The sequence below is a fragment of the Ictalurus furcatus genome, chromosome 22 (genome assembly GCF_023375685.1).
Source record: "Ictalurus furcatus strain D&B chromosome 22, Billie_1.0, whole genome shotgun sequence".
In the NCBI taxonomy this organism is placed as follows: domain Eukaryota; kingdom Metazoa; phylum Chordata; class Actinopteri; order Siluriformes; family Ictaluridae; genus Ictalurus; species Ictalurus furcatus.
This window is the reverse complement of record NC_071276.1, coordinates 15,836,463-15,848,994: the sequence shown is the minus strand read 5'-3', so window position 1 is coordinate 15,848,994 and position 12,532 is coordinate 15,836,463. Positions and strand designations below refer to the sequence as shown.

The following is a 12,532-nucleotide window of genomic DNA, read 5'->3' as shown; positions in this document are numbered from 1 at the left end:
AAATGTAAGTGGCTCTGGAAAAGCGTGTCTGCCAAAGGCAGTAAATGTAAATGCATTAAAGTTATTAATATATGTATCCATATATTAAAGTATTAATAAAAATGAATATAATATGTTTTAATACATGGAGTTGCATGACACTGTGTATTATTATCCATATATTTTACCATATATGGAAAGCAGCTTTAATTTACTATGGACATATTTGCGATGTATTATTGATTTATATATACTTTAACATTTGGGTAGCATTTTGGCACAGTGGCCAGCGTTCCTAACATACAGCCCCAGCGTTCCTGGTTTGAGCCCAAGGTCAGGTTACTGTCTGTCTGGAGTTTTACATGTTCTCTCTATGTTTGTGTAGGGATGACATGGATACTGAGTGCAAGATTTGAATGATTCTTTGGTGAAATAGTCCAAAGTCCAAGACAGTCACCATTCTTTCTTTTTTTATTTTTTATTTCTGCTTGTGCAAAATTACAACATATTTCTTACTGACTGTTCTGGTTGCATGAATTATGATGGGGAAAATGTTCAGATTTGGACAACTGCTTTGGAAATCTGCAACAAAAACAAAAACACTAAAAGAGCTAAGGGCTTTCATTTGGTTACCAAGGTTAAGGTTGGGGTTAGATTTGGGAGTAGGCATACCATTAATTAGCTGCATTAATAATTACATCAATGGAAGGTCCTCATAAGGATAGTAAGGCAAACGTGTGTGTGTGTGTGTGTGTGTGTGTGTGGGTGTGTGTGTGTGTGTATGTGTGTGTGTGTGTCCTAGCAGGGTAACGTGGAGATAAAAATGTGTGAAGCCTTGAGGCTCTTCCCTCCCCATCAGCAGCATCCTTTCCACCTTCAGCATAGGAATGAACTCTGCCATTTACCTTCTACACATGCAAAACAACTCCCACACACTCTTTCAGAACACACTCACACACTCACGCACACACTCACACACTCACAAAACACCCAGGAGATCTCTGTTTAGGTACACTCCACTAGAGAGGCTGTGTGGGGCTGAAATACAGCAGTGCATTTATAGAAGACTGGCACTCATCTCCCTCTCTCTCTGACACAGAGTACCAATCTCTCTCTCTCTATATCTATCTATCTATCTATCTATCTAACTTGTCCTCGATCTGTCCTAGTGGCCCTGTGGACAAGGACACTGCTTTTCTTTAAAAAAAAAAAAAAATCTAGACAAGTACATGGGAATTCCAAACCTTTTTCGCCATAATGATGAATAGAGCTGATTTTGTTCTAGGTCAGTCTCTTTAAAAAAAAAAAAAAAAAAAAAACTTTCTCAGGTTATAGCCAGAAATAGCTGCTAGGAGTATTTTAAACCTGAATGCTTATTTTATGCGCTTTACATTGCAGTACAATAAAAAATTTGCACAAAATTGTGGAATAAAAATTTGAGCAGTACAAACACATCAGATACACACACGTTTATGTAGTGTACAGAGCCTCAGAGTCTTGTACGTTGCATTGTAATATAAACTCACTGACCAATCATGTGCAGTGCAGAAAATAATGCAGATACATTTCAGACGCTTAGTCCACCTCAGACATCAGAATGAATATTTAAATAAACAATTTAATTAAATTAATTTATTTATTTACTTCGTTTAAAGAATTGAATGGACTGTAGAGTGTAAACAGAATGGTGCGAAAACGAAAAAACATCCAGTGTTCACGGAGCCAACCGATCAGGCTGGTGGTGGTGGTATAATGATGTGTAGAATTGGTTTTCATGGCACACATTGGGCCGCTTCATGCCAGTCACACATAGTTTAATTGAAATAATTTATCAGTACATTCCTTCCTTCATTTTTGCATAATTCCTTATCAAATAATTAGCTGATATCAATGCTACATGCTAGAGGCTCACATCTGAGTCATCACTCAGGAAATTGCACACGAAGACGAGATAGACATTTTTTATAAGTTCTGTCAGTAAGCTGGTTATTTTTCTGACAGCAAATATTGATGTAAAATCATAGAACATTTGAATGTCAAACCATATCACATTACAAACTAGTATCATTAAACACACTCGCTTTTTCAAGTCAGTGAAAGAAGCTGATTTGATTGGATACTGCAGCAGCAAGTCTAATCACACCACTGTGATCCCCCCCCCCTTTTTTGTTGCAATTACACCACTCTTTGCCCCCTGAAAACACAAGAATATACAACACCACACTCATACATGGATTACTTTTGCATTCGATCAGACAAATAACATCAAAAATATCTGTATGCAAAAAATATCTTTTAATAATTTAGTAAAGAACACTGCTGATTTAGTATTCCTGTCCATTCATTATTGTACTTCTCATGTCGTCAGCTTCTTAGAACAGGAAGGACTGACATTTAAGTTGTCAGATATGCGAGTGATATTAAGCATTACGTATCTGAATACCAATTTATAACCCACGATTCATTCTAAAGCTCTGGCGGTTCAAAGTTTTATTTGTAGTTTCTTTTCATAGCTCTGAATCACGTACTATACTCAAGCTTGTCATCTCTTCCTGCTCTGTCCCTGAAGGCACGCATTCTGATCTAGAGTGCTTTTATTTTAGAAAGGCCACAGCATTTTACAGCCGTAACCTCAGCATGTAGTGCACACTCTCTCTAAAGAGAAAGAACGAAATGCAAACTAGCAGGCACTTGAGAAAACAACGCTGGATAAAGAGACAGGGTGCAAAGAAGGACAGAACCAAACGCAGTAGCGTGATTTATTTATCTTTCATCGACTGTTCCTGACAGCCTGAATGTTACGCCATAGTTGAAGAGGCAGTTATGTAACATATTTACAACCATTCATGCATGTAGCAGGCTGTAAACTGTTGCTATTCTGTCTCACTGTCTTGTGCAGAGATTGCATGAAGACATTCTAACAAGCACTCATACGCTCTGAGGTTTTGTATTGGCGGTCACGTACAAGTGCTCCAGTACTGCAGGTGGCGCTATTAAAGTTTCATGACGGTTTCCATGACTACAAGATGAAGATTGCGTGCTGCAAAGAGTTGACGGTTGTTTATTATTATAGGGAAGTTGTTGGAAGTACAAAAACAAATGATAGAATATAAGGAAAAAGAAGCTTATTTTGTTCCATCGTTACAAAGAGTAATGGAAAAGAAAAAGAAGACACACGTGGTATGTGAGACCATTCGATTTAAAACTATTTGTGGGCCTTTGTAATCCCTTGATTAGGACGCTGACAGACACTCCTCAAAAGCATCTTCGTTGGAAGGAATTTGTTTGGGAACACCTTGTTTGCAATGACCAATAACAGGCTTTGTTGTGTACCTTGTTCCTTCTCCCAGCTGCCATGTCAATGGGTATGTCTCAGCCAGCTCCCTAGTTCAGTAGTCAGAGCACTGATCAGGGAGTCGGCCATTTTATGGGCTGTCTCAATTGCAAAATCCCTCCAGTGCACCTAAAAAATCCCACAATGCACCGTAAAAACCAGGGAGTATCGATGCTCACTATGTTCACTTACTGGAAATGACGTCATGTCTGAAGTCTCTCAGCTTGAAAAAAAAAAAAAAAAAAAGAATGGCGGACCAGCACTCAGCCAAATTTGTCTACAAATGTAAGTAACTTGTTATCGGTGTTCTAGCTCTGAAATGATTGCTGATTTTAACTTTATTTGACATTTTATATACGGTTTGTATGAGTCTAATGACTTTTAAGTGTTTAATGATTTTAAAAAAATGATTCACTAGCTAGCCTATGATCTTACTTCATATATTATGACAGAAACGCGTGTTTAAGCTAACAAATTTATATGACATATGAAACTTAAATACTTTTAAGTTTTTCATTTCCGGTGAGGTTTTACAACGTGGGCACATAGTCATGAACCCGGGAATTCAGTCAGTAGTGTCTCAATGAGTAGTGAGCCAGCTTGTGTACACGATATACTGATTCATGACCTTCTCTACTGAACTAGGGGGCTGATTGAGACACACCCAATGAAATCCCAAACGAAGCCACCATAAGACATCCATTTACACCACAATTATGTTATATTATTTGTGAAACTTGGCTAAACATAATCTAAAGTATGAAACAGGTGAATATGTCTTAAGTAGTAACAGACCAGACCTAATTTTCTCTCCTCGTGCATGTTAAATCGTGTTTCTGGGTCTGTAATCTACAGGGGGTGTAGTGCACATAAGGTTAGTACGGATTGCTCCGGATGCATTCACTCTAGTGCTCAGGGGCAAGAGGACAGGAGCAGCTTCACGGTTCAAGATGCTTCGTGTTTTTAAAACTGGCTTGTCATTTTGTCTCGAAAGGTTTTTATAGTTTCCCATATTCCTACTGCGTGTGGTCCATCACTGAAACCTTACAGCTTCACTCAGGCTCATATCAGTTGATTCCGAATGCATATAAAATGCATTATACGCAGATGATGCAGCTTAGTGAAGCTTGCGTTCAATTATGATTTTGCTGAAACCAGGAAAATAAAAACCCATAAAATGATTTTCTGGCAGGGCGTTGCTTTGAGCATGTTCAAGCGCATCACAGTGTGAGTCCAATCGTCACTCGCTTTACATTTGGCTCCAGATTACAATGATGCAGCAGAAATGAGAGAACCACATTTTGTGGTAATGAGCGTAATAAAGATCAGGAGGGGTTAATAAAAAATCCAATTCCACTTTGGCATGGGTATGATTGTTACAGCATGAGCATGTGGTGGTTGTATATGTTTATGGGTTTCAGACTGTTTTAGTACGCAAAGAAACCCAACCTGGTTCAGTTTTATACATTGTATTTTATTTTATTTTTTTATTACTCGCTCAGATTTATGTCTTTGCTGCGTTGCATTCACCAAACAGTATCCTACTTTACTCAAACTGGTCTCTTGTTCCAGTGCCAACTAAACAGACAGGCCACTAAAACACCCATTAGTAATAGGACATATCAGCTATAAAGATTCTTCCTGATACAAAGCAAATGCACTTTTAAAAAAATCATTTTTTCATGGTTTACTTATCCACCAGACTGACAAAATTTATCACAAATATATTTTCAGTTTTCTCTGTCACTATCTGTATTTTAAGATCGACGTTTTATTGTTCAAATAAACACAGAAACATAAGATACAAGTGCGTACATTCTATTTTAAAATGCCAACAGTCCAAAATTTGCAATACACAAGAGGGTTAATATACAGATGTTAGGCTAATACAGAGATGGAAGGGTATTCAACTGTTCAGACGGTAAATGATGAATGTAGACATAATGACACAGTGGTCACCAGCTGTGCTGCAGTCCGCCTGGCATGGTTTCCTGCTACAGTATAAACACTATAAAAAAAACAACAACATTTCATGCCAATTCTCATAGCACCTCACATCCAGTTAAAATAGAAGCTTGTGTGTGAATAAAAGACATCCCATAAAGTTTTAAAGTGTGGCATGTAGTAGCCACAACTGGGTTGTTTTTCCTTTAGAAAAGCTCAATCTATGCCATCAGTTCTTCATGGCATGGATTCCAAACATTCCTTTGACATTCTGGTCCATGTTGGCATGACTGCATTACATAATTGCTGCAGATTTCTCAGCTGCACATTCATACCACTAATCTCCTGTTCTATCACATCACATCGCATGTTCTGTCTATTGGATTCAGATCTGGTGACTAGGGAGGACATTGAAGTGCATCAAACACATTGTCTTGCTCATGGAACCAGTTCGAGATGACCTTGTGACGTGGCATGTAGAAGTAGCCGTTTTAAGATGGGTAAATTGTAGCCATAAAATGATGTACATGGACAGCAGTGATAATCAGATAGGCTGTGGCATTCAGAGAATGCTCGATTAAGAGACCCAGTGCGTGCCGAGAAAACATTCTCGACACCATTATCTCCGGGGACATGGTGGCTTAGTGGTTAGCACGTTTGGGGTTGGGGGTTCGATAGTATGCATGTTCTCCCCAAGCTTCGGGGCTTTCCTCTGGGTACTCTTGTTTCCTCCCCCATTCCAAAGACATGCGTTGTAGGCTGATTGGCATTTCTAAATTGCACATAGTGTGTGAATGGGTGTGTGTGTGTGTGAGATTGTGCCCTGTGATGGGTTGGCACCCTGTCTGTCTGCCGCCTTGTGGCTCCAGGGATAGGCTGCTTGCAGAACTTTTACTTACTGGTTTGTACCATCTTGTGTAAACTCTAGAGACTGTTTTATGTGGAAAAACAGGAGATCAGCAGTTTCTGAAATACTCAACCCAGCCCATCTGGCACCGGTGTTATGTATGTTGTATTTAGTTGTGAGTTTAGTGAAGTTGAACATATGTGACACAAATAGTAAAGATCCACAAAACAGCTGTAAGCAATGGGAGAGGACCTTTACGTTTGCACCTGAAGTCAAGGAACTAGGATTTTTTCCCCTTGTGTCTGTGCGAATGTGGGGGTGGGGTCTCTGGAGGGGGTAAGGCATGCACATTTTGGACTAAAATAGGCTAATTTATGATCACAAAAATAGCAACAGAGTGCAAACATGAAACATTTGGCTTTTAGCCAAACAAAAAAGCAACAATGGGGGCATAAACCTGCAAAATCTGTTCCTAAGCATATGCAAATTTGCTCAATTCATCTGGTGAAGGGTTTTTTGCACCCTTATGTTTGATTGTTCAAATAACATCACATTCTTAGATTCTCTTCATATTTGGATTCTCTTTACTATTTCCATTCACCACTGACCGGTGAAGTGAATAACGTTGATTATCTCGTTCCAGTGGGATATATTAGGCAGTAAGTGAATAGTCAGTTTTCAGTGTCGATGCGTAAAGATGTGAGCGACTTTGACAAGGGTCAAATTGTGATGGCCAGCCAACTGGGTCAGAGCATCTCCAAAACAGCAGGTCTTGTGGGGTGTTCCAGTTATGCAGTGGTTATTACCTACCAAAATGGTCCAAGGAACGACAACCGGTGAACCGGCGACAGGGTCATGGGCACCCAAGGCTCAGGGATGCTGCTAACCTCTTGGTGCCAGATACCACAGCACACCTACATGAGTAAGTCATTTCTGACTTGCACATCACTGCTGCATTGGCCCTAGTAGCTTTCTTTCCATCATTTTCACCTCAGCAAAACAGTTAGAAAGTACATAGTCTTGTGTATAAGCCAACAGGCACATAACAGTCATGTCGACAGAATGAGTGCACTGAACTGCCTCTGCCATTTGTCTGGACATGCTGTCTCTTCCTGAGGCTGAGACTGGCAGTAAGATGACTCGCTGTTTGCCATACTGAACTCTATACATCACAGCAGGAGTTAATGGCTTGTGGGTTTGCTCTGTGACAAGTAAGGAGCTCTTAAAGATTCTCTACTGTTGTAGAACTCTTGTCTTACACTCATAATATTCGCACAACATGTAGATGGGTGTAAAGGATTTGTATGGTCTTGTACGTTGGATTGTTGGTCCTGGGTCTCAGAAAAGGTCCCATTGTTTATGTATTCATATTCATCCATGTTTATATAAATATGATAAGACTGTCAGCATTGTCAGTATTACCCGGCATTGCACATTTTCTCCCAAGTTTATGTTTTATAATTAATATACTTATATTTTAGGACCAGAACCATTGGTAGTTGTTTAGGATCCAGGTAAATCTGCGTCATGTTTTATCTAGTTAAGCTAGACACAAATCTTGAGCAAGTACACACTTGAGCAGCTCAGCTCAGACGCTTCTGTTAATGGTGAGAGAGTGGTAGCTCAGTGATTAAGACATTGGGCTACTGATCGGAAGGTCGTAAGGTCAAATTGCTACTGTTGGGCCCTTGAGCAAGGCCCTTAACCCTCAACTGCTCAGATATATAAATGTAAGTCACTTTGGATAAAGGTGTCTGCTAAATGCCACTAAATGTAAATGTAAAATGGTAAGACGTGTTCTGATAGAAAAGCGAAAATGATATTTAAAATACTTTCGCGCTAGGCGTTATTTTCCTTTAAAACTTCACCACATGTATTACTGGTAATCCTATGAGAAGCAGTCACATGGAATGTGGAACGAAATGTGGTTGCTTTTTTTCTTGGCAAAGTGGAGAACTTCTAAAAGTTTTTAAGAAGTTTATCTTTTCGGTAAACGGTAAGCTTTTTTTAATCACCCGACCAATCTGAATAAGGTTTGCAACTTGGGGCGAGCGAGCAATACCAATTTTGGTGTGGCCCAGATGTGGGTCGCTGCTGGCATTTTCTTTTGGGCCACATGCCACATGGAATGATGGCACCAAAATGTCCCACATGCCGTTGCCGGAACAGGTTATACCGCTGTGATTTGCTGTCAGAGCTGTGCTGTTACACAAAATTAATCAACAGCTTCTGAAGAATCAGATTTAATTCAACAGTGGTGTACTACAAATAAGAAAAAGCATACAAAGGACTGTGTTTTCATATGAAAATAATACACGCTGAAATGATTATTTCTCTTACACAACAGTGATTGCCAATGATACATTTTTTTGTTTATTTATTTATTACAGAATGACATATACATCCATCTATCTGTCCATTTTCCATACCACTTTTCCTACACAGGGTCGCAGGGTAACCTGGAGCCTATCCCAGGGAACTTCGGGGGTGCCAACCCATCGCAGGGCACAATCTCACACACACACACTCACACACTACTGACAATTTGGAAATGCCAATCAGCCTACAACTCATATCCTTGAATTGGATGACGAAACTGGAGTACCCGGAGGAAACCCCTGAAGCCCGGGGAGAACATGTTAACTCTGTACACACAGGCAGAGGTGGAATTTGAACCCCCAACCCCAGAAGTGTGATTCAAACTCGCACAAATCGTGTTTTTTTAACTAATTATATTGACCTTTAATGTTGTTGAATGTCACAAAGACAAATTAGTTCCTGTTATCACTCATGTTATAGCAGCTGTAAACACTTGTTTGCTCAGCACCCTTTCTTGAAGTGAATAAGACAAAAGCTGATAGATTTCAAATTTTTCACACTGTGTTATAATAGGATATAACGCATACATAATTACGTATGCATTAATAGCAGCATACGTTTATGTATGGAGCAGCATAAATTTAGAAAAAACACAGCACCATCTCTGTATAAAGCATGTTCATGATTTTGGGTTTAGTGTTGAATTTTGGCAATACTACTCTTACTCTTACCCTGGATGATACTACAAACTGAGTTTTTGTTTGGTTTGTTAGGAGCTTCACACAGGGTTGCAGGTCTGCTGTGTTCATGCATGAAGACATCTGCTTTGCAATCTTTTACTGACAAGACGAGCCCATAGGCTTATGGATTATTCATTGAAGGCCTGTCAAAATATTGAAATATTTCTCTTTAGATCTTTCCCTCTATTTATTGCTCACTATCTTTCTGTCACTTCCTCTCCCTTTCCTGTCATTCTGTGCATGACTGGTGTCTTAGCCCTGGGGATAAATGGCTAAATCTGACAGGTGGTTCTCGGTAGGTGTACACCAGAGTTTAGTATTTAAAAATGTAGCAATTCTGCTTCTGTCATGTCGCTTTGTTAATTTTTAAACATGAGCCACACACACACAGTCCACCGCAGTCAGGGCAGATATTCTATTCAGGATGTCAGATGGTATTTACCAAAGAAAGGCAGTATTTATTTCTGGAATGTGGTATTTATATATGGAAATGACCTGGTCTCTGATGCAGTACTGACTCACACACTTGACACTTCACTCTTCATGAAGTCTGTGCCACATACTTCCAGTGTTTTAGCTTCTCAGCTGAAATCTGAGCATTGACGCACACATAAAGTTCTGGATTCATCTAATTTTATTACATAATGTATAAATACCTCCAAACACTGGTCTACACAAAGACTGTATTATATAGAGAGGCCTGTCCAAAGATTTGGTTATTGAGATTGGACAGTCAAATTGCACAGCTAGGACACTAATGAGCTCAATTTGATTCATCTGCCTTGCAAAGCTGCTCTCTTACTGATACCCAATTCTAGATCCTATTTAGGGGTGCTTCTGCCTCTCTATTATTCCTCTCAGTCTGTCTAAAAGGTGCAGTCAAATCTTTTTCCTAAATTAAGTGTAATCTCTTCTTCTAAAAGGCAGCACAGCAGTAAGGAATCCGCAAACTGCATGTTTGTGTATATATATAATATATACAGTTTATAGTGTGTATACAATAATAATAATAATAATAATAATAATAATAATAATTCACCAAAACGAGACAGTTGAAGATTGGAAAGACCTGGCGATGTTTTCCATTCCTGAATTGCCCAGATCCTGTGATCCTCTTCCCACTGTAGCCTCAGATTCATGCTCTTGACGGAACCCCATGTGGTCTTCTGCTGTTGTAACCTATTAGCCTCAAGGTTTGGTGTGTTGTGCGTTCTGAGATGCTTTTCTGCTCATTGGAACCAGTTTGACCATTCAACAGAACTTCTGCTCACTGGATGTTTTTTGTTCCATTCTGTATGAACTCTAAAGACTGTTGTGCATGAAAATAATAGGAGCTCAGCAGTGTTTGAAATATCTGGCACCAACTATTATGCTAGAGTCTCTGAGTTTAGATTCTTCGTCATTCTGATATTTGATATGAACATGAACTGAAGCTCTTGACCTGTATGATTTTTTTTTGCATTGCGCTGCTGCCACATGATTGGCTGATTGAATAATTGCATGAATGGGCACGTGTATAGGTGTTCCAAATACAGTGGAGGTGTATGTTATTATTTATTATTATTTTTATTATTATTAATATTATCATTTTTTTTTGTTTAATAGCAGCAACCATTACTGTATATAGCCTGCAGTTACTGTAAAGATAATTCAGTGCTGTATCATGGAATATTTCTGTTCTGTAGTTTTCTTTAGAGAAGCACTCTGTGATCTTACAGCTGCTTACTTCTTCTCCCTCGAGGAAGTGAATTCGCAAGTGCTTCTCGTCTCGGTGTATTCATAACCGAGTCAGTGTCAGTCAGTCAGGTAGAACAAGAGGCTTAACAAGAGGCTCCACAGTGTTCCAGACAGTCTTTGTGCGATTGATACATGTGTACCTCTGACTCATTGCACTCTTTTATTCTGCTCCTGCCTCTCTCTCTCTCTCTCTCTCTCTCTCTCTCTCTCTCTCTCTCTGTTTTTTTTTTTGCTTTCACCTTCCCACTTGCTCAGAGGCTCAGAGTCAATAAAGGCCCCATCATCTGTAAAAACAAGAGCGCCAGACTCTTATGAACTTCATCCACTGAGCACTGAGGAAGTGTCTATATACAAGCATGAAAAAAAAACTCCCCGGTCCCTATAAAGCTTTCATATTGAGTGTGAGATGGATGGCTGTGGATGTTTCCTAGGGATGAATGGAGCTCAGAGAGCAGGACGGTGAAGTTCTGAGAGTTTATTTGGTCTACAGAGGTCTTGTACATGAGTGGGTTTGGAGTCACCCATCCCTTTACACTATGTCATGCAGAGGAAGTTACTTGAACCTACGCCCTCTTGTGCGCACGTCAGTCTGAATTGAATGTGACGTTAACATTTATTGAAATTAAAGTGTGATGAAGAGCAGTAATTATTTATCTGACTGACTTTGCCTGTGTGCGCACTGATGGATTAAATTAACACGCAGACTAAGTGCTGTGATTAATGATATCTGCATAAACAGCGAGACATTAACTCCAGATGTGGAGTGAAATGATAAGGCCTCAATAATTGCTCTCTTGAAAACATACCTCTTTCCCTCCTCCACCTACTCCTCCTCATTTCTTTCTACTCTCATATCCTTCCATCCTTCTCTTCCTCCTCGACAGGTGCTGAAGGGTTGCAAGAAGCTCTGCTTATCAGTGTGTTCGATGGGGCGGATCCCAGGAGGTTATGTGACCAATCATGTGTACACATGGGTAGATCCTCAGGGCCGGAGCATCTCTCCGCCCCCTGACCTGCTGGAGCAGCATACAGCAGGCGGACGACACTTTAACAGCCAGCGCCGCGGACACGCCCAACAACAGGGGGCGGAGAGAAGGGTGAGTGTGTTTCTCACTGCTTTTTTTTTTTGTCCTCCAACTATCATTTATTTGCCTATGCAAAGGTCTGGATAAGCAACTAGCAAGACCGAATGTTGATAACAGTTCCCTTGCAGTGCTTAACTATTAAAAATTAGTTCAGAGCGATAAATAAGACAATTTGAAGTCAACTTTTTTTGTTTTACTTTAAAGGGATCATGTTTTTTTTTTTTTTTTTTACATTTTTATTTTATTATCTTCCCTGTGGTGTAATTATAATATTAGTAAAGTTTTTTTGTACAAAAAAAACATACAAAATTTTGTAATTTATGATCTTTTTCCACCCTGTCTCTGATCCTCTGACTGAAACGATCAGTTTTTGTGTCCTTTACCTTTAAGCCTTCAACGTAACCACCCGCTGCTATGATTGGCTAACATCTTTGCCTATGAATTAATTATCAACGTCCTCTGCCGTAACACCTGCTGAACAGTTTTTAGTGACGGTGCGATGATGTAAAAGTAGGTGTCGATGCCTTGCTGTAGGGGCAGTCATATG

General features: G+C 39.6%; 1 protein-coding gene across 1 annotated transcript in view; it reads left to right on the top strand.

Moving 5' to 3' along the window:
- The window catches only part of whrnb (whirlin b), a 75,538-nt gene that overhangs the window by 18,655 nt on the left and 44,351 nt on the right, over positions 1-12,532 (top strand). Inside the window, exon 2 of the mRNA XM_053610824.1 lies at positions 11,785-11,970. Within this exon, the coding sequence (XP_053466799.1) occupies positions 11,785-11,970 (186 nt within the window). The remainder of the gene's footprint in view (positions 1-11,784; positions 11,971-12,532) is intronic.